The sequence below is a fragment of the Anguilla anguilla genome, chromosome 5, assembly GCF_013347855.1.
Source record: "Anguilla anguilla isolate fAngAng1 chromosome 5, fAngAng1.pri, whole genome shotgun sequence".
Taxonomy (NCBI): domain Eukaryota; kingdom Metazoa; phylum Chordata; class Actinopteri; order Anguilliformes; family Anguillidae; genus Anguilla; species Anguilla anguilla.
Window position 1 is genome coordinate 44,393,349 of NC_049205.1, and position 21,709 is coordinate 44,415,057.

The 21,709-nt window shown below is 41.1% G+C and overlaps 1 protein-coding gene across 4 annotated transcripts in view; it reads left to right on the top strand.

The window, feature by feature from the left end:
* LOC118228001 (OTU domain-containing protein 7A-like) overlaps window positions 1–10,157 on the top strand; it is a 64,348-nt gene extending 54,191 nt beyond the window's left edge. For all 4 annotated transcript variants that reach the window (XM_035419159.1, XM_035419161.1, XM_035419162.1 and 1 more), the window contains 3 exons: window positions 6,340–6,454; window positions 7,321–7,405; window positions 8,697–10,157. In XM_035419159.1, coding sequence (XP_035275050.1) covers window positions 6,340–6,454; window positions 7,321–7,405; window positions 8,697–10,157 — 1,661 coding nt within the window. The remainder of the gene's footprint in view (window positions 1–6,339; window positions 6,455–7,320; window positions 7,406–8,696) is intronic.
* Window positions 10,158–21,709: the final 11,552 nt, after the last annotated feature.

Genomic DNA, 21,709 nt, shown 5'->3' on the forward strand with positions numbered 1-21,709 from the left:
TGTGCAGAGCATGCTACAGACTGACCAGTCACATTACAGAACGAGGTGCAGGCTGACCAGTTACAACGTAATGTAAGGAATAAAATGAAAGGTCATCCATTCAGCACCATGTGAGATGCTGTCTCACCATTCAAGGCATAGCGTCAGATACAGTCTGAGTAGCACAGACCACTGTAGAATTAGGTAAGTTACTGAAAATGGCAAGGTCAAGTTCTACTTTAAAAACATCCTTAGTCTGTTGTAAAATGGAAGAGTGAATTACATATTTAAAGCCAGAAGAGGGCAATATCTCCACTATAGTTGCTCTCGAATGCAGTAAGCTTTTATGCTGTGTTCATACAGCTCAGAGAACCACGTTGTTTATGCTGCACTCAAGGATCTATTATAGTTCATATTTTTATGTGATATCATAGTGGGTTGCAAGTACAGAGGTGAAAAGGGAAAGTTTTGCATTGCAGTTCAATAAAGTATTATGTTCAATCATGAAACATAAAGGCATGAATTATTGCATATGAGGGAATTTTATTAATTTGTCTTAAATGTTAAAACAAATTTAATGTTTGTTTTCATAAATGAAAAACTATTTTTAAAAATATACGGTGGAATGTAAGACCAGATGCATCATTCCTAAATGAGCAAACATGTATGTGCATCTAGACACTGATGAAGGTTTGTGACCAAAGCATTTGTTTGCCTTGAATTTGGACACTTCATGTTTGGCAATAAAACAATTGCCTTTTTGCTACAGTACTACCTGTTTTGGTGATTTGGGTGTGCACTTGGGGGGTTCCAAATGCAAGAATGGAGGAGGGGTCTAAAAAAGCATACAAATGTGTAAGAGATGTCCTGCAATATTTTACCCTAGAACAGTGTGACCCACTTCCTTCTGCAATGTGGGTAGTGGGAGTGGGGGGTTGGAGTCAGGCTGTTTCCTGTTTTAGCATCAGAAATGAGTTATTGGGCCTCACTGCAGAAAGAGCTTACATACCTGCCCACCCATCTTCCTGCCCCGCTGTGCTAGAAGATCTTCAGCTGCTGCCCGATAGATTTCACCGTTAATCAGAGCAGAGCTAGCACAGCATAACCCTGCAGACCACATGGGGGCAGCACTGTGCCTGTTTCTACATGCCTGTGCATCTGACTTCCCATTCTCTGACTGTCTGCTGTCTGTCATGGCAGCTCCCACAGTCTGATCCAACTTCTGCAATGCCAGTGTGTGTAATTGTTTCAAGAGTGGCAGATACTTTTACGGTGATTATCATCTTGAACCTGTTTTAGGTTTTTACATAATTAACTTCATTAAGCCTAACTCATTAAGCTCCCTGATTTTAGTCAAGATCAGCCATCAGAAGATGATTGCCTTTTTATGTCATTGTGTGTGATGCTGTAGTACTGCATACGGTAGATTACGATATCTTTGTGTACTGAACACTATGCTACAAAGGATCATTCTAGTCATTGGCGGTTGGATTTAACTTAAAGCCAGGGTTTTTCCTGGCTCAAAATAGGGCTTAGGTCTTTGTGTGACAGTGACTGTTGTCGGTCCAGCTTTACTGCCACCATCAACTTGATGAATTGTCTCCCTACTTTTAGCTATATTTAGAATGTGAAGTTCTGTGAAGTCTTCAAGAGGCTACCACAAGGCATTTAGATGTCAGCTATAAAAAATGTAACATGTGGCAAAGATTTTAATAATTATTTAATTATTTATAATGTTAATTATTTAAATATTTATTGAAAGGTTGCACAATGACCCAGTTGCACAAGGTTTGTAAGTGCCAGGATTGGGGGACATATAGCCAATACTGAAGGATTAACACACTATAATGGGTCATTCTACAGGAATAGTGGTGTTTGGAATAGCAATATGGCTTTAAATGCATTTAATTTTTGTCACTCAAAACTTAAGGGGTATAAAATGAACCTTTTAACTTAATGAATCCACACAAATGCTACCTTAATGCAATTAAATTATTTTTATACATTCACTCGAAGAATGTGCACTTCACCATGTCAAAATCAGATGAGGCTTTATAGAATTTATCAACAGAAGGGTTTATGTGTTTTTGTTTTTTGCAGAGCTCAGAAATTATAATTTAATGCCCATTCTCAATAAAAAACCAACTTTCAACAATGCTGTACTAGATTAATGCAATCTGCGAGACAATTCCTTGCTTGGACAAATTGAGTGCAGCTTTCTCAAGCTAAATATGTCTGTTTTTTCTCTGGCTTAAAAGCATGACAAACAAATATTAATATTTTTAAGCAGGGAATTTCAAGTTAATGTGGTTCAATATGGCCCGATTATCAATTAACTCCATTACTTAAAAAAACCTGTCAATTTGAGGAAGACTTCTGATAACATTTTGTAGAGGAAATGCACATTGTAAACACATTGGTTATATGTTTATAATATCCACCAGAGGGCACCCCTGTGTAAACTAACTATAAACACAAAGGGAGTATCCATTAATGTAATGGGCTTTGATATTTCCATGTCAGAACTAATGTTGTAGGATTACGTCACACATGCTGGCCGAGTTTATTTGCAAGGATTATATGAATGAATGAATTACAATTTGTGAATAATGCAATCGATCCATCAATACCCAATTTTTTGGAATATATTGTGACATATTTTCATATTCATTTCATTTTGCCTGACCTTTAATCAAACACGGTATATAAATTATTCCCGCTTGTACATGTATTAACTCAAGTGGTAGTGCCTTTATCAGCTGAGTCTCTTGGGAGCCGCATGTGCATGACCAGGCTTAAAAAATCAAGGGATTTCTGTTTATCATTATGGTTATTACTATTATTTATTTACTTAGCCAATGTCACGTTCAGAGCAACTGCCACAATTCACACCAGAGTGGGCATTTTCCCAAGTGACTATGAAAAAAGAATTTAAAAAAATAGAAAACTCCTAAAAGAATCAATGTGGGGGAAATTTTTTAATGATTCCCTGAATAGAAAATTGGGGGATACACAGAAGGGTAGTATGTTTACAGGATTCTCTAAGCGCAAACAGATGTAGAATTGTAAGGTTTACATTTCGAAGAATGATGCTTATGAAGGTTAGCTAACTTGCGAAGTCCTTGAGGTTTTAGAATCACTACTAATCACGTGCTGTTGCCAGTGTCGTCTCATAAGTGCTGGCGGAGGGTTTGATAAACGAGAGAAAACCCCGCGGTGATGTGCGGCCGTAGGCGCACCTGTTTCTTTTTTCACGTCTTTATTCTCCTCCAATCCCACAGCCTGGCGCTGTTGTTCCCACTCTTTCGAAAAAAGACTGTCCAAGAAACGCTGGCACGCCGCCCGCGTGCTCTGGGAGGGCCGTGATGTCATCTATGCAAATGCGGCCCGAGAGAGGTTGTCTGAGGACAGGGCCCTGCAGCTGCCAGCGGGAGTAGTAAACACAGAGTGCCAAGTCTTCTGGCATCTGAATGGGCAGCCAGAGCCTGGCACGGGCCCTAGAACTAAAACGGAACAGCGTGTGGTGCAGGTTCGGGAGGGGAGGGGAGGCGAGGGAAGGGGTGGGGAGGGGGTGCGGACAGCTGCGGCATGGGAGCCTGCCTCTGGCCTCAGACCGAGGTCACGCTGCCCCCTGTCTGAACCGCGCATCAATGACGCCCTTGCTAGGCGATAGAGGGCTCATTTAACACCCTGCGATGGGAACTCGGGATCAGATTCTGCTTTGTCCTCCTATCAACCCCCCTCCAGAAAGCTCTCTTCTGAATCCCTTTTTTTTCACACTCCCGTCACATGACACGCTCAAAGCACCTGGCTCGGTTTGCCGCCATCCAGCGTTCTAAAAACCTGCGTTTATTGAGCAAGGGGTCACATTTCACTGTGTTTTCCATTTAAATACATACCGCGTTCAACGCGTAGCCGCGCTTAGGAAACTCTAGATACGGATCTTTGTGCTTTATTTTGGCGGCACTCCCCATGCTAAGCCGATGCAGACACATGAGTCAGGCCTCTAATTGCCCCAGCATTAGCTTCAGGCCTTTCAGATGAGGGAGGATTTTTTTTTTTTTTTTTGGGTTGCTACGCCTGCAGCTGGCACTGTCACGTTATAATCACAGTATTTACACAGCAGACAGGTGTACGCCGCGTTCCTCTTGCGGTGCAGCGAGGCTAACCTCAAGCCCATGGCCCAGTCACTTCTCATGAGCTCTGACACGTTCACAAGCTGGCATCTGCAATAAATTACATTTTACAGAAAAGATTTGTTTCGAACTGAAACTCTCGTAAATGTGAAAATGACTCCGTTATCCTCGCATGCACCGGGGCTGTACAGCTGTGTGGCGTTGAACCACCAGTTCATTCGGAGGAAACTGCCAGTCTGAACATATATTTGCATCTCGACTGGGTGTTTGCCTAGCGGCAGCTTTGGGGCAGATGTGGGGTTCAGCCAGTGTCAGCCCCGCAGTTGAAAGGAGGAGACATCTAACTGGAGTGTAGGGAGATGCAGGTGGAGGAAGCCAGAGAAATCGTACACGGCAAGGAACAGGGTTTTCAGGTAATGTGTGACCACGCCCCTCGATGAACCCTGGGTAATTTAACACCCAGGATATCAAACTGCTGACAGCACCGCTGGGAGTTCCTGATGAAACTCTCTTTCCCTTCCCTCTCTTTCCTTACACTGCGTGAGCGGGTGAATTATTAGGTTCATCTAAGTTCACAGAAAGGATTTGTCTCACCTTCCATGTTAGCCGCATTTAATTACTGTTTGCTGCTCAGATCTACGCTGAGGATTTCTGAGATTAGTATTAATTGTTTGTGGTTCCCTTTTCATTGTTTTGTAGGCTTTAAGTTGGGATACACGCTTTAGATGTCTAAAGGCTTTCCTCTGACAAGAATCAACAGACGTAGAGAGACAAAATTATGTGTGAGACAGTCAGTTTTAAATGATGGGTTCATAAACCTGGAGCTGATACCTCCATACTTCAACTGCCAACGGAGTGTGTACATTTCAGTTAGCCTTAAATGTTAGATGTCAATTAGAGAGTAGGATAGGATAGGTAGGATATGAAGTCTCCTGTTAATTGAACAGTGTGTATTTGTGTGTCTGTGTGTTTGTGTGTGTATGCATGTACTGTTTGTGTGTGTGTATTGAGTGCAATTTATTCTGACATGTTCACCAACACAACATACGTATTATACATACGCATACCTCTGTCCATGGACACACACACCCATACATACACACTCACATATCACATGGGATCATATGTGAAATCTTCATTCACATATGCATATAGACAGTATATGTAAACACACACACACACACACACACACACACAGTAGCCCTGCAGCTTATTTCAAGTAGGCTAACTCTGAGAAAAAAACATTCAGATCTTCTGTACACTGTGAAACTAGAGCCCTGAGCTGTCAGTACAGCACTGTGTGTACCATGTCTGTGTCTGTGGGGCTGGGAAGTCCTCAGCCAGAACAGGAAAGGTCTCTCTCTCTCTCTCTCTCTCTCTCTCTCTCTGTCTCTTCTCTCTCTCTCTCTCTCTCTCTCTGTCTCTCTGCTGCAGTAAACTGCAGTCAGGTGAAAGGGGGAGGAGAATTCTGTGCTTAGTGCTACATTTTGAGAAAGCAGCCTAAGAATAAATATCAAATCCAAGCTAATGCACAAGCAGAAACAAACTGTAATGGGGAAATGTCTTTAATCTGAGATGGTGCAATGAAAAACAAAAAACACATTCCTCCGGCTCCATCCCCCATGCAACCTGTGTGTGTGCAGTACTGACCAGCGAATACGAGTGCGCATGCGTACCCGTGTATGCATGCATGTTTGTGAATGTATGTGGTTGTGATTGTGTGCATACGTGTACAGTATGTCTGGGAGTTCATTTGTTTTTGTGTGCATAGTTGCACATTTGTCTCGCATGCTTCATGTGGGTATTATGGGACGGAGTGTAGCACAGTGGGTAAGGAACTGAGCTCGTAACCGAAAGGTCGCAGGTTCGATTCCCGGGTAAGGACACTGCCGTTGTACCCTTGAGCAAGGTACTTAACCGGAATTGCTTCAGTATATATCCAGCTGTATAAATGGATACAATGTAAAATTCTATGTAAAAAGTTGTGTAAGTCGCTCTGGATAAGAGCGTCTGCTAAATGCCTGTAATGTAATATGTACAGTACATGCACTTTTGTGTTCCGGGTGTGTGAATGTGGGTTTTATTGTATATGTAGGCGTATGTGTGGTTGGGCGCGGATGTGCGAGTCTGTTTACATACAGTAATACGTGTACGCGTATGTGCGTAACTGCTCCCAGTGATGAACATCCCCCAGGTTGACCCCTGTCCCTGTGCTTTGTTGCAGCCATCATCCCGCTGACTGACTCAGAGCACAGGCTGCTTTCCCTCCACTTTGCCGTGGACCCAGGCAGGGACTGGGACTGGGGGCAGGACGACAACGACAACGGCAAACTCGCCAAGTAAGCCCTGCCCACACTGACCCATCCTGCGGGAGAGAGTGAGAGATGGAGAGATGGAGAGGTGGAGTAGCGCCTGAATGTGTGAGAAGGGTTATGAAGTAGGCCAATGCTCTTCAAATGCTCCTCATAGATCCCCGGTGGAACTATGAGAACAAAACCAGGAAAAAGCTTAGTTGGTCATGCTCAGCACATACTCAGAATTCCTGTCTGTTCTGCCCGTCTGCTGGAAGAATAAGCTTCCCAGGGCAAGTAGGATAGTAGAGATGCTGACTGTGTTTCCAACACAGGCTGTAGGCATGATTCTTTTTCAACGGTACAATCTGTACACTTTTTAATATTATGCATATTATGCATATGTTGTCAGTACAGTTGGTCTTAGCAATTGCACTACAATACTTGTTGATGATACAATGTTGCTTTTGTGCTGGCACTTTAATGACCTTTGTATTGTACTCACATTCTTAATCCTAAACCATTTTATAAATATGATGTTCAATGCTCATGTCAATTATGACCTATTATGTGGTCTTTATACAAAGCGTACTAAAGAGTCTTTTGTGCACAAAGCACTGAGAAACAAAGTCCTGAAAATGAGAGCGTAAGATGGAGACAAATGGCTTTGTGGAGGATCATTGTTTTATGTTGCGCTCCTGGCAATACCAAGCTCTATAATTTCAGCTGTTTGGAGTCAGAATTACGGCCCTCTCGATTCCAAGGAGGTTTAGTCTTATCCTCAGATTTCTTTTTGTTTGAATACAGTGTACAAACATATAACTCATGTCATAATGCTTTTGTGTGTCAGATTTTGTCATTTTTTCATGTTTAAATTAAGGGCCTTTATTAGAATGTTTTTTTGTTCCTTTTAGTTTGATCCTGTCCTTGGAAGCGAAATTAAACCTTCTGCACAGCTACATGAATGTAACATGGATACGAATCCCATCTGAAACAAGGGTACAGTAACTGTGTTCCTCTCTACTTTAAAGTACTTCAGAAAATATGACACAATATTGCAATCTTGAGTAATTATACAGTTATATGCTAAATTACTGGGACAGTGACACAATTTCTTTTTGTTTTGGATCTGTACTCCAGTACATTGGATTTGAAATAAAATTAATGAATGAGGATAAAGTGCAGACTGTTAGCTTTAATTGAGGGTAATTACATCCATATCAGGAATTACAGCCCTTTTTATACATAGTCCCACCATTTTACATTTAACTTTATGTTATAATTATATTGTGTAAAACATAATGGATGTATGTATTTGAAAACATTATATTAAATATGCGCAACATCAAGATCTGAACCTGGGACAGCAGCCCATAGTATAAAAATCATGAAGAGCAAAATTACAGGGTGCCCACACTGTGTGCAAAAATAAAGTCTTGAAGTGACGGATATTGTGTGATACAGTAGATTCGGGAGTGACGCACAGCTGATGTTCTGAGAGTAAATATAAGCTTTTTGATTTCACAGTTTTTTGCTTACCCAATTTAGCTTTTGTGTATTTAAATATAGGTTTTGAAGTAACTGCAGTCACTTACATTTATTGTAAAAAAAATATATATTTTATTATATTGCAAATTCCTCCTTCTGTACAGTTGCCAAAGTTACAGCAATTTTGATGTTGTTGATCAATAACTCCAGCCCTGTCTGGATAGGATCAATCGGTAGCCTCACTGACTAACTAACAGAACCGGCTCTGAGCCATATTGACGAAGCCCTTCTGGTGTAGATACGCAATGTGCTGGCCACCACTTTGAGCTTACACTGCAACGGCCTCAGATTTTAAACATCAGCAGATTATTGGGTCTTTTGTGAAAAGTCTGTTTTTATACTGCCACATCCTCACTGTCAGCCATACGTAGTGTATTTCCACTGAGGAAGCTCCATTGAGCTGCTGAGCACAGTCACTCAGCTTCAGCGAACACCGCTGAGAGCCTCATCATGGGAAAAGTCTGACTGCAGTTAGAGGGTGGATGAATGGAAGAGAAATGTCATAATAATAATAGCAATAACCTTTCACAGAAACTCGGGGATCTCTTGGGATACATGTATACATCTGGTAATAAGGAGACGTGGTGTGTGTCACATCTGCAACTCATGTCAGGGTTAAAGATCTCTCTCTATCCCTCTCGCTTCTCTCGCTTTTCTTCATTCTCTCTTTTCCTCTTCCCTGTCTTTGTTCCCCTCTCTCTATCATTCCTTTTCTCAAACTCTTACTTTCACTCGCTCACAGGCCCCCCTGGCTCAGCCTGAGTCTCCCACTGCCTCAGCAGGAGAGGACGTGCAGTCCCTGGCCGACTCCATGGACTCTGACCGCGAGTCCGTCTGCAGCAACTCCAACGTCAATGGCGGCAAGCCGGGCAAGGAGAAGGACAAGGACAAGCTGCGCAAGGACAAGGACAAGAACCGTACGGACTCTGTGGCCAACAAGCTGGGGAGCCTCAGCAAGTCCTTGGGGATCAAGCTGAAGAAGAACATGGGGGGGCTGGGAGGGCTGGTCCACGGAAAGATCAGCAAGTCCAACTCCGTCAATGGCCGCAGCGCTGAGAACGGGGAAGCCAAGGCCAAGAAGAAGGACCCCAAACCCCGTAAAGGCAGCAAGGAGGACTCGGGGCAGTCTGCCAGCACCTCGTCATCCGAGAAGGCCACCAGCCCCTCCCCTGTCGACAGGGCCTCGGGTGCCTCGCCCGTTGAGAAGCCAGGTGCCCCGGGCAAGCCCTCCAGCGACCGGGCCTCCGAAAACTGGAAGTACAGCACGGATGTCAAGCTGAGCGTCAACATCCTGCGGGCGGCCATGCAGGGTGAGAGGAAGTTCATCTTCGGTGGCCTGCTGCTGACCAGCCACCGCCACCAGTTCCACGAGGAGATGATCAGCTTCTACCTGAGCAGCGCCCAGGAGCGCTTCAGTGCCGAGCAGGAGCAGAAGAGGAAGGAGGCGGAGAAGAAGCCCCCATCCAACGGTGTGACCTTGAAAAAGCCTGAGCAGGAGAGCGCCTTTCAGAAGGAGAGGTCAGACAGGTCAGACAGCTCGCCCAACGAGGGCTGCTCCCCAGTCCTGCACCAAAGCCGCAGCTCCCAGCTGGTCCTGAAGGTCCAGGGGCGGCAGAGTCCTACGCCCGCCCCCTTCTCCTCCCCCGGTGTCAAGAGGGTAGGCCCTGTACCCGTGTCCGCCCATTACAGCCATACACCACCCGTGCAGAGGCACAGCGTTATTCACCTGCGGGATATGAACTTGCAGCCCTCCAGCTTGCGGGAGGAGCCGTACCGGCCCGTAGTAGGCACCCTAAAGACCTGTGCCACCTACCCGCAGCAGAACCGTACCCTGTCCTCCCACAGCTATAGCCCCGCCCGCCTGCCGGGGGTCCGAAGCATTGCGGTGGACACGGCGCAGTCCCTCGTCTATGGCACGCCCGGTGGGCACAAGTCGCATACTTACACCAACGGTTTCGGCACCGCCGATATCCGGGACTGCCTGGAGTTTGCCGACGAGGATTCCCCGCGAGTCCGCCCCAACCACGAACGAACGAAAGGCCGAAGCACGGGGTGCAATCCCTACTGCGCCCAGCAGGAGCAGTGCAAGAGGGAGAACTGCTCCTTCTATGGCCGGCCAGAGACTGAAAACTTTTGCTCCTACTGCTATAAGGAGGAGCTGAAACGCAGGGAGAGGGAGGGAAAGGTGCACAGGCCTGGATAGCCCAGGGTCAATGCGGACACGACTGCCGCAGGTGACCACCCAGCCCCAGAAACACTCCTAGATGCCACATTGAGAGGATGCTGGAACAAGAAATTTCCTCTGTGCTTTGAGAATCACACAAAGTCACATTTGAGGTTGCTAAAGGACACACTCCCTACTCCCCGTCAATGAACTGCATTTCCTCATGTAATTGTTACAATATCTTTCTATTAGTACGAGTGGACAATGGAACTTGACAGTAAATTAAACTGAAATGAGTTTACAGCTTTGGCCAGAGACATTGCTTTAGTCACACAGTTTTATTAATTGAAGTGAAATATTGTTTTTCATGTCATGCCAGTAGGCACATATAGATTCCCTGTTTCAACAGAGACAGAAGTGAAGCTTAATTTTGCAGATTGCGAACCTAAGCAAAGAAATTACTTGAACAGTACTGTTTTTAAGCATTTTAATATAATACATAATTTATTCACTTTATTTATTATTTATAAAATGATGGATTTTTATGGTGCAAAATTACATATGGTGAATTACGTAGGGAGACAAACATGCTAGTACCACGATTGACTTTTTAAAAGCAATAAGTTTCTCAGTGTGAGAAAACTGTATTGAAACCTTCCTTAAATTGAGCTATGCATCTATTATATTGGTTAATAGTGGTCAATAGTACTTTCTTATTACAAGAGATTGCCTCCTGTGTTTAACAGAGCTGTGTAGCCAAGTACATCACTTTGTATGATAGAAATCCAGAAACACTACAAGCTCTCACAGTTGTGTCGCTAAACTGCCCTCTGATGGCTTGAGGTAGGTTAATAATAATCAATGAAAGGAATAAGTAAAACTTCATGATTATTGAAAAGAATAAGAATCCCTACAAAAACCTTTTAAGTCCTTCTGGTTTGTCCTCATAACACTACAAGAAGTTGACAGTAATGTAGAGGGAAAATGAAGTGAAGTTATAAAATACATACACTCTGTATCGCAGTTCCATTATGGAGTATGGCTTTATCATTTGGAAAAAATGGCCACTGGCAGACTGTCAGGTCCATCAGGGTATTGTCCGCAGTATTCCATGGGCTAGCACGACCATTGCTAATGCTTTGGTGTGCCATAATAATAAGCCTCGTTCTATTAAGCCTCGTTCTATTGATATCTACCCTGCTTACTCATTGTACAGCATGCCTGTGTGTATATGCTACTGTATAATGGTTGAGCTAGGTTTTGTGTGCATGAGTGGGTGGGTGAGGGTGCATTGTTGAGGGCCCTGTCTCTGACCCAACAGTATGCTACTGGAAATGGCTAAGACCTGAACCACAACTGACCCACAGAAAGAGCAGGAGCTAGGGCAAATGGAAGGTTAAGCCCATTTGTTCTGTGCTGGACAGCAGTTTAATTCATAATCATAATTCAGATTGTAGGATAGAGCTGACATTTCAACACATTTTGGTGAGTGTAACTTTACCCAAAATGTAGCTACTGAGGAGTACTGTAGGACAGTTAACTTTTCTTCTTTATGCTGGCTAATGCTTTATTTTTCTGAGCACTGCTACTCAGTTTTCACTCCTGTGTGTATTCACTGCAAGTTAACACACATAAATCACCATGAATGCTTCATGGCATGAACTCCACAATTAAAAAACTCAATTTTTCAAATTTGTCAAAATAGTGGACAGAAGATTTGGTTGCCATGGAGCCATAAAACTGGGCTATCAAACCCATTCAATTATTTTGTAATGAAGGCTTTGTCCACACACACACACATACACACACGCACACACACACACAATCCTGATAACCTTCTTAAATGCATTTTATAAATAAAGAAAAAAATCTACCATAGTAAGGTAATTTTTGTTTTTGTAATATTTCTGAATTGCCAAATAGTCTCTTGGCCAAGGATGTCTGCTGCTATTTCAGTTGAGTTCAGGTTTCTACTAAACATTTTGCATTCCACTTCTTCCCTATTTCTATGTACAGTAACAGGTTCATGGACTGTCACCATTAGAAATGTAAAATATTATTTTTTATTCATTTGAGTTTTACACTTCTTTAAATGATTAATTTGCACATTAGGTACAGATGTAAATATTAAAAAAGAATTACAACAAAGATTAGTTTATTGTTAAACAAGCTGTGTGTGTGTGGTTTTTGTATGTTTGTGAACTACTGAATTTACAAGCCAATGTTAATCTGTAAAATAGAAAAAAATATAATATAATTGAATATTATTTCCACAAAATTCCATGAAGCAATATCAGCACTTTTTAAAACCTCCTTACACCCTTGTCACTTTGGTTAGTTGCAATGCTGCTTAAAATAATTATGTCTTGAAGGACAACTTTTTAACATATTTCAGTTGATTATTTGGTTACACAATACCGTTAACAGACATACATCTTTGTTACTACACTGTTGTTAAATAAGTACCATGTACACTTTAAGTATTATGTTCCTTTTTCTGAACTTACATATTGTTGCAGTTCTTGTGCAATTATATCTAACCTTGGAGTTGAAATTAGGGCTGAGCTTAGTGATGGGTTTGGGTTTAGCATTAAGTTAGTACAGGAGTTTGTACTAACTTAGTGCTAAAGGAATGTTTAAAAGTAAGGTCTTGGTAAGGTTATTCATACTATCTGTCAAATACTGCTACTGTTATTTAGCAATTCTTAGTAACAATGACTAAGCTACATGTACAAGGTTCTTACATAACAGTTAGTCCTACAGAGTGATTATATTGTTGAACTGCTTAGTTGACACATACTAAGGTACCAAAAACTTGAATATATGAACATTTAGGTTCCAAGCTATTACATGATGTGTTTAGAAAGCCACTTTTGTGTAACTGTATTTTGTAACTTGTGCCTTGAATAGTGCAGTCTTGCTCCAGTGTGTATCTATCACAACACTATATAGCTTTTTCCAAAAACTAAGACACACACAGACTTACAGGGTAGAAGTTCAGCTACAATATTGTATGGAATGAAGCCATACAGAATCTTCAAACCGGAAAAGTGAGTTGGCTGCTGCACGTACTGCACGCACTCTATAGTGGCAGGGATTTATGTTACGTTAACTAATTCATGCACAGTATCTGCTTCCTTCTGCTATACAGGATATATAGCAAGCGCATGACCCTTGCTTTTCAAAACAGGCTCAATTGAAAGAGCATATTTTGTTTTGATGGGTGTGCACATTCCTGTGTTTAAAAAAGTACCTAAAAGCGGCAGGCATTTCATCTCAGAATATTTGTAGTCTTTACCCTTGACTTTAAGGTACTTTCTTTGTAATAGAAATGTTCTTATATCATGTATATTGTTGTAGACTGTCTATACTGTTTGATTTAGCTTTGCCACTCTGGGCCTTTATCCAGGGGTTGTACATTAGATAATCTGTACATGTACTGTTCCACATTGTGGTTACTTTCATATATTTATACATTGGAAAGCCAATCAGTGTATGCATTAGCAGAATTTCTGGACTTCCTTAAAGGAGAACCATACTGTGTGGGAAGTGCTCTGCATACCTCTATTTTGTTTTAGAAAAAAATATAAAAGCAGAGTGAATAGGGTGTTTTAATTATTAGTATTAGTATTAGTCAATTTCTTACCCCTGAAATTTGTGAAATTTCATTTATGGCTACTAATTTAAAGGTCACATAAAGTAAAAATATCTGCTGGTATTATAAAGCATGTGACCTACAGACAGACAAAGGGCTCCATTTTGACTCAGTATTGTGTTCTTAAATTCATGAAGATTCTGGAGATTCCAACTGACGCATAGCAGGATTCTTCAGGTACTTCTTCATGGAGGCAGGAATTTTGATCAAAATGGTGCATATTAGCCAAACATTTTCCACATACAATGTGCAAAATAAATGGACTTACCTTATATATTCACATGTGTGTAAACAAAGTAGATATCTTTAAAAAAAAATTTTTTAAAAGAGCATACCTATTCATTGTTACTTATTATTCTAGCTTAATGGGATGTTTACTGTGCACATGTGGATGGAAATAGTCGTTATTTAAGATGCAGCTGCAAAATCTTTTTTTCTTTTCAGTGATCAAAGAGCTGATAATATATCTACGGTGTTCCTCATTTGGTCCCTGGTTCACCAGATGAATAGCTCTGGTGTACTTTATTAACGGTCTTACTGAAGAACTGAAAAGCCCTCTATAACATTGTTTTCCATATTCATTGTTTCCTGGTGCAAAACATATCACACTAACCCAAGAATCAGACACAACGGCGAATGCCAAGAGATGAATGAGAAAAAAAAATAATGTTGCTAGACATTATAAGCAGAGGCATATTTACAAGTTTTAAAAGAGCCAAGCCTTTCAACTGAGTTCCTATTTGAAGGGCTGACCCAGAATCTCTCAGATTCATGCTGGCCCCCCTCCTCTGCAGCACAAAGCTCCACGTGTGCTGAGGCATTCTCCAGCACTGGAAGAAATTGTCCTTAAATGACCTCAGGCTCGGGGAATAGACCTAGAGACTGGATTTGTTATGTCTGCCCTCAGCCTCAGAGATTTCGCTCAAAATATTCTTTATCTGTTCCCAGCAGTTTATTGACACTCTAAATTGATGCTTACATGTGAAGACTGAGAAACAGTTGAAGCAGTTTGCCTTCTGCAGTGCATTTAAGGACACACTTTATCAAGTTTCTATCAGGACCTTCAGTAGCTTATCACTTGAGACGAGGAAGCACTTCTTTACAAACAACAAAACATGTTGATGCATGCGATACTTAAGAGATGAGATAAGTGAACTGAATAATTAACATCCTGAATTAGTGGTACCATCGGTATACACAAAAAATGGACTTATCTGTAATGAATACCCTCAAATGACAGCGACCATTACAACAAGGTTCCTTAACTATTTTTTTCTGAACAGTGCCTGAACTGGAGGGAGTGCAACAAATATGACTGTTAAAGCCACACCCGGTAGGAACTTCACTGTTATTCTACTAAGATTTTTAGTTGAAAACATTCTGCAAATGATTCTGTAACAGATGAACACATGGTAACAGATGACCACATTGTAAGGAATATATCTTTTGAAAATAATACTAATTCAGCTTTTGAAGTCATAACGTAAACTGTTAAAGAACTATATTAAACTAACTCAAATACATGTGGCCTATATCATTAGTTTTGCAGACTGCTTCCTCCTTCCATCCTTTCTCTCTTCTATATTACAAAATGGCCACCCTAAAAAGAACATAGTGAATGTTACAACATGTCTTCTAGCCTCAATCCCCAGTAGTGTTAGGCCTGCTCACTCAGCCCTATGGGGCAATCAATTTTGCTGTTTGCAGATTATCTGAAATTGGAAGATTCATGTACCGGTATCCAAAAGTGTAACCTATGAGGTATAGTTATTTCCATTTTGGAGGGAGGTCCAAATGCCCTATCTCGTCCTCTGATTGGATAGCCTCATGCCTGTGTTCAATGTCAGCGGTAAAAATAGACCAGTGTTCTATTTTTCTGCTTTCTGCAACTCATGGATAAGTAATTTCCCTATGCAATTTTTCCTGTATCAACTGCATGCTTAGCTGAGATAAATATACAGAGACCACAGGGAGGAGCATTGCTTTGTTAGCCACTCGTCCCCTATATAAGGTTGTGCTAACTGAGCAGTGATCAAACATACATCGCATTTGAATGCTCTGACCTTGTGCCTACATACAGTTTTGATCATGGATGCCACCCGATAGATTGAGAGGCCTAGGTCATATTCAGTAGCTGCAATGATTCAAATCATTGACTGAACAGTTCACTAGAAATATGTTCGTAGTGCTTTATAGATGCAGCCACTGTGCATCATTTCACAGAAAGATGCAGATGGTCAGCATTATATTTGTCACAAGTGCATTTGCTATTTTTAAACATTCGCCTATGTAGTCTGTGTGTTTGTATCATGTATCAAATCACATTGTTGCAGCCGCTGTAGTACTGTGCTGGCTGGCTCATGTTTTAATTATATTAGTTTCATTTGACACATTTCATTTTTCATCTGGATGGTCAATTTAGCATAGTTTTGCATTAGAGAGATTTATGCAGTAGGTTTTATGGGTAGGATGCAACCCTTTTATATTGTAAAAGGTATTTCTCTGAAAAAAAGACCTTTAAGCCGCGTTTCAACTTTTAGTCCCAGGAACTACTTTTCAAGGAACTAAAAGGTTCCTTCAGCCCATTGTTGTCTGCGTTTCCACCGCGGTCTAAAGTCCCGCGAAGATTAGGCAAATTAGCCCACTGACGTATGAAAAAGCGACGTTGTCGTCGGTCCATCTGTCCTATGATTTCTTCTGTAACCCCATACTACCACCAAAGTAGCCTACATTATTTTCTAATAACCGGGACAGCCCGGAGGGGTTTATTCCACTTATATACAACGGGTTACCAACAATGATTATATATGGTTACTTTTGTATTTATTGATTTTTATCGATTTAATCACCTGGAATTGAAATATTCTTCTGCAGCCGTTTGGGCATATTTTACCGTTGTCAAGCAAAACTGTCGTTGGTAGTTGAACTTGGACCGTTGTTATGCAACAAATAGGATATAACAGGCCAATAGTCAGATTGTAACTGTTTTATATATCCTCTCAAACACATTCATTATGTTTTTGTACGAACATTCGCTTTCATGTCTTGACATCCGAAGCGACAGAATGCATTCACATTTCCAATATAACTGGCAACAACAGCAGAAAACATGCACACGTTGTAAACAATTTGCTGTTTGATTACTTTCTCATCGTCAATTCCATATAGGCTAATCGCAAAATGACAAGAATGGAACGAAAACTCGGACTTGCGTGAAAATTTAAATTAGTAGTGGTACAGCCACCGTTTGCTTTCCTTCGAAGTTACTGCTAGCTGAGCAGCGAAGTGTGCCCTCCAGATGCGAACCATGCACCATAAATTAGTCCATAGTCTTCCTGGTCTTTTTGTGGAATTGAAGAATGGCAGAGTAAAATTATGGCAGTCTGAAAAAGCTAAAGGGACGATTACTAGAATTAACCTGTTATTTTACCCTGACAAAAAGTGCGGAAGGTGATTTCCAGTTTGCTTTTACTGTATCACCAATGTGAATTACGCAGAATTAATCCGTTTGATTGTTTTGGTACGTAATATGCTGTCCCAGCACGAATGCTTAGCATTTTATAAAACGAATACTAAAGCAAGAAAAGAACAGAAGAGCACACGTTAGAATTCCAAGACGTTGGCAGGCTATAACCAAAACTAGGCTACTGCGCCGCATAACATACAAGTTTGATTTGAAGTTATTATGAAAATAAATCGGTTTGTGGCTGCATATTTTTAAACATGGCGGCTGAAAATAAACACAAAAAAATGCTGCGAGTACTCGACCAATCAGAAATGTTCAGCGCTGCAAGCTCCACCCAAACGGTTCCTGAAAAAGTACTACCCCCAGAGCAGGAACGTTTTTTGGGGGTAAAATAAAGCCCCCGGAACTAAATTTAGACCCTAGTTTCTGTGGTGGAAACGCACTGAGTTCCTCAAAAGGTTCCTAGTTCCGGGGTAAAGTTCCTGTGGTGGAAACGCGGCTTATGTCTACTAAAGCCTGATATGTAGGCCTTTTAAAAGGAGACAGATAGCTGTCAGGTGCTTATTTGAGTAATCGCAAGGACAAACCAGCTCGTCATATAGAGAAAGTCATAAATTGTACCACCCCTAATGCTAACATTAGAACATTAGAAGAGCAACAAGAATTGCAGGATAGTAAAATCCTTTGAACCAAAAAATAAGAAGTACTGGTCTCCAATATACTTTTAGGAAAACCAACAGTCTTGTTGTCAATTATTGTCAATTACCCTATTAACATATGATATGTAAAATCAAGTACTTTTCTGTGGTTTAGGAGATGCAGGGACAAGCTAAGAAAATGAGCTGGGTGGGTAAAGATGGTCAGTTACTCAGCTATTCTGAATGTCTTGGGAAGCTCATTCAACTACCAGGGGATACAGAAGAGACAACCGACGGGGGAAGCCAAAGCTGAGCATGCTGGGAGTGAGCTTCTAGATGCCCCTGGACCTCAGAAAAGAGCTGCCTGGCTGTATTGTATCGGTAGGTAGCAAGGGTGTAACTTTAGTTTGCTTTTTGGGGGGCTGAAATGCATCAACCCAAAGAATTGCAACCCTCTAGAGCATGCTATTTAGCCTTTAATTTAACAAAACGTTGTTAGAAATGGTGTATGCTCAGATTGCATTACTTAAACAAGACAGGTTTTATTTGGCTCTGAGCCTAATAATAAAACAGGTGTGTCCATTTCATTTTTTTAAAGTTTGTTTTGACCTCCATCGGTATTTACCAATATCATAAGGAAATCGCCATGTTTATTATATGAAATTATTTATCTCATTATCATACTATATTGATGGGTGGTTATTTGGCCTGTTTTGTAATATTGGGGGAGTTGTAACAAAACATACACTGTTCAGTACTGGAAAGCAAAGATCTTCTACATCCACATGTCAATCATACATGAACTCACAGACACACATTCTCAGTGATGTGTGTACACACAAACACAAACATACACTGTTCAGTTAGGACTTGCTGTGAAAGACATCACAGGTCCGTACAGATGAAACATATAAGTATACTGTATATACCCACATAAATGCAAGATTCCATACATACTCCTCTTGGTCTTGTCATTCACCCAGGAATTAATTATTTTAAATCTTTCATTTTTCTAATGAGGGGGGAAGGGATGTCTTTCTTCATTTGCGTAGTTAGAGTAAAATAGGCTTAATTTTAAAAGCCCTTTTTTAAAGATAAAGTCTTTAAAACTCACTTGATTAAAGTCAAAGATTTGTTCCATTTTTTGATCTGCAGTATACTCAGTATATTAAGATTTTCTGTGGCAGTTTAAGGGGCTGAGTTTTTTTTTTTTTGGAATAAAATTTAAACATGCTTATTATATTACTATATTAACAACATGATTACAGACAGCACTCGAGTCTGGTTATGATGTATGAGGTCATACCTTGTGGTATATTCAATGTCTCAGTTAATATTCAAAGGATAAACTGAGCCAAAAATGTAATTACAAGGAAAATAAGTTGGTTAACCAATTACATATATCATTTTCTTTACTGGCAGGGAGAGGCTATTTAATTTTGAAATAGGAATTGCAAAATGATTTTCTGCTTCTTTTGCCAAAGAAATAATGTTACAACAAATAACACCATCAATCAACATATGCAACATATTCAGTTAAATATCCGAATGGCTTGTAACTCTGATATAATGTAAACCCAAATAGGATATCTTTACAGCTCTGAGCCAAAGCTTTATACAGCTGTAAGAGTATATAGAGGAGGAATTTGTGATATGTGGAAATGAGACATTATGACAAAGAAACTTCAGAAGAACTTACAAAGGCAAAGTGACATTCTGCATGCTCCACCCTATGAAAGGAATCAAAATATGATTGTGCTATTCATTAAGTTATTGGTTGTCCATTGAACCAGATGATGACCATCTTCTTTATTTGTGGATTTTTTGGTGGAGATATATGAAGATATCTGAGCCAAGATGTGTTTAGTAACACAGCGGTATTAGAAATGCACACTTTCAAGCACCACTTCCTTGGTTGCAAAGGAGATGGCTTTGATGGCAAGAATTGCCCTAGACAGCCAGTATCTTACAACTGTAGGAGACTACTGAAAATATGTTCTGTCAGAAAACTACATCAAAGCTGGCTGCCAAATTTTGTTTTTCTTTCAGAGTTAGCTTCCCTCACCTTTTCCTCCCCAGATTTACCCACAAGCCTGTGGGGCAGTGCATGGGAGCTCTGAATATCTCAGTACACGCAGTGCTAACAGAGACAGTGAAGGCACATGGTGGACATAGGATGCTCTGTACAAATTGCAGGCGTCCACACAGCACTGTACCTATTGTATCTACAAAGTATTTATATAGAATCTTTAGTCTCTGCGCTACTTCAAGACACTTCACAAGCAGGGTTCAAATGCTAGGTCAAAAAGTGTGGCTTGAGGCAGTGGTAAAATATGTTCGGCGATCACTCCAATGAACTTGCGAGACAGTGTTAAAAGGTATATTTTTTAAAACCGTGGTAAACATGAAGATCTTTCATATGTACTTTGACAACTGTCTAGAGTCTCACAGTATATTAACTGGAAAGATTGTTAGCCTACTGTATTTCAAAGTAGTTGTAAATGCACACGGCTTCATTTGTGTTGCCATTCCAAAGTAGTGGCAGTTGCAGTAATCAAAGCTGGAGGTCCACCAGAAGAGAAACTCACTCTGTATGCAATGTCTAATGAGCACAGTTATAGAAATGCTGTTTGAGGAACTCCAGGAGGCAAGTGGAACACTGCAAATAGCCTGTTCAGGATGAGGACCTTCTGTCAGAATATGTGCTACTATCAAAGAAGGCTGCAGGAGTGTCTTCTGTGAATCCACTTCCTGCTTCACAAATGCACAGAAGATATTCCAGCACACAGAATGCGCTTCACAAATATGGAGCATAATCCGCAAAAATGAACAATGATTTATAAATGCGGTCATAATATGCAACTATGTGGTCAACTGTACGAATGTTTAATGCAGGCTCTAAAATAAATATTGCAGGATTCATAAATGTTGCTATCAGCCACCCCTCACCCAGTTATATTTATGACTGGTATTTGTGGATCCAGTTACGTTTGAGAATGGCCATGTGGTTTCTGGCTGTGATTTACCGTGCCCTTCCCTGCCAAAACTTGCAAATATATAGTTCTGTGGTGACAAATGCACTGGCGAAGGTTGCATTCCAACATTATGCCTTAAACCCTCGAGCCCTCACTGAGGGCCCTTGTTTTGAAAACGTGCCATGATGTCACTAAGAAATTATTCCAGAGCGTGAGGGGTTGATGAACTGAGGGGTGCTAAAATGGAGCACTCTGGAATGGACCTTGAAATCATCATTAGGACTGATGTGTAGATTATCCAGTTAAGGCACAGTTCTCTTTCTAGTGCATGACTGGGCCCCACAGTCCAGGACTGAATCGCAACCTTGCCGGTGCCAACTGTGGCCAGTAGACCCGCAAGGCAACAAACAATTGAGTCAGATCTAGGATTTTAGTAGCCCTTAACAAGAATGAACTGGGGAAAACCAATGGGAGACACAAGCAATCGCAGATCCGGAGGTTGGGGGTTGGGTAGGGAACGGGTAGAGGGGGGGTCATAAGCAATCACGGACCAGTGGAGCAGTCGTGAACTTGAGAACCGGTGCAACAACATCAAAAATGATATTTGCACCCTAAGAAAGCTGCACAATTAAAATTTCTTTAAAAAAAATACCAAAAACCTGTTAAACCTGAATTGTGTCGCCCACGGATGGTTGTGGCCCTAAACGACCACACAGAGCACCAACAGCCAGCTCTGCCTTTATGCGTGTGCTACATAACAATATGCCTTTGACTATTGTGTGTTCAAGTCACTGAGTTCAGTTTTAATAGTCACTGTAACTGTTTGTGAGTCAGTATATATTTGGGCATTTTATATT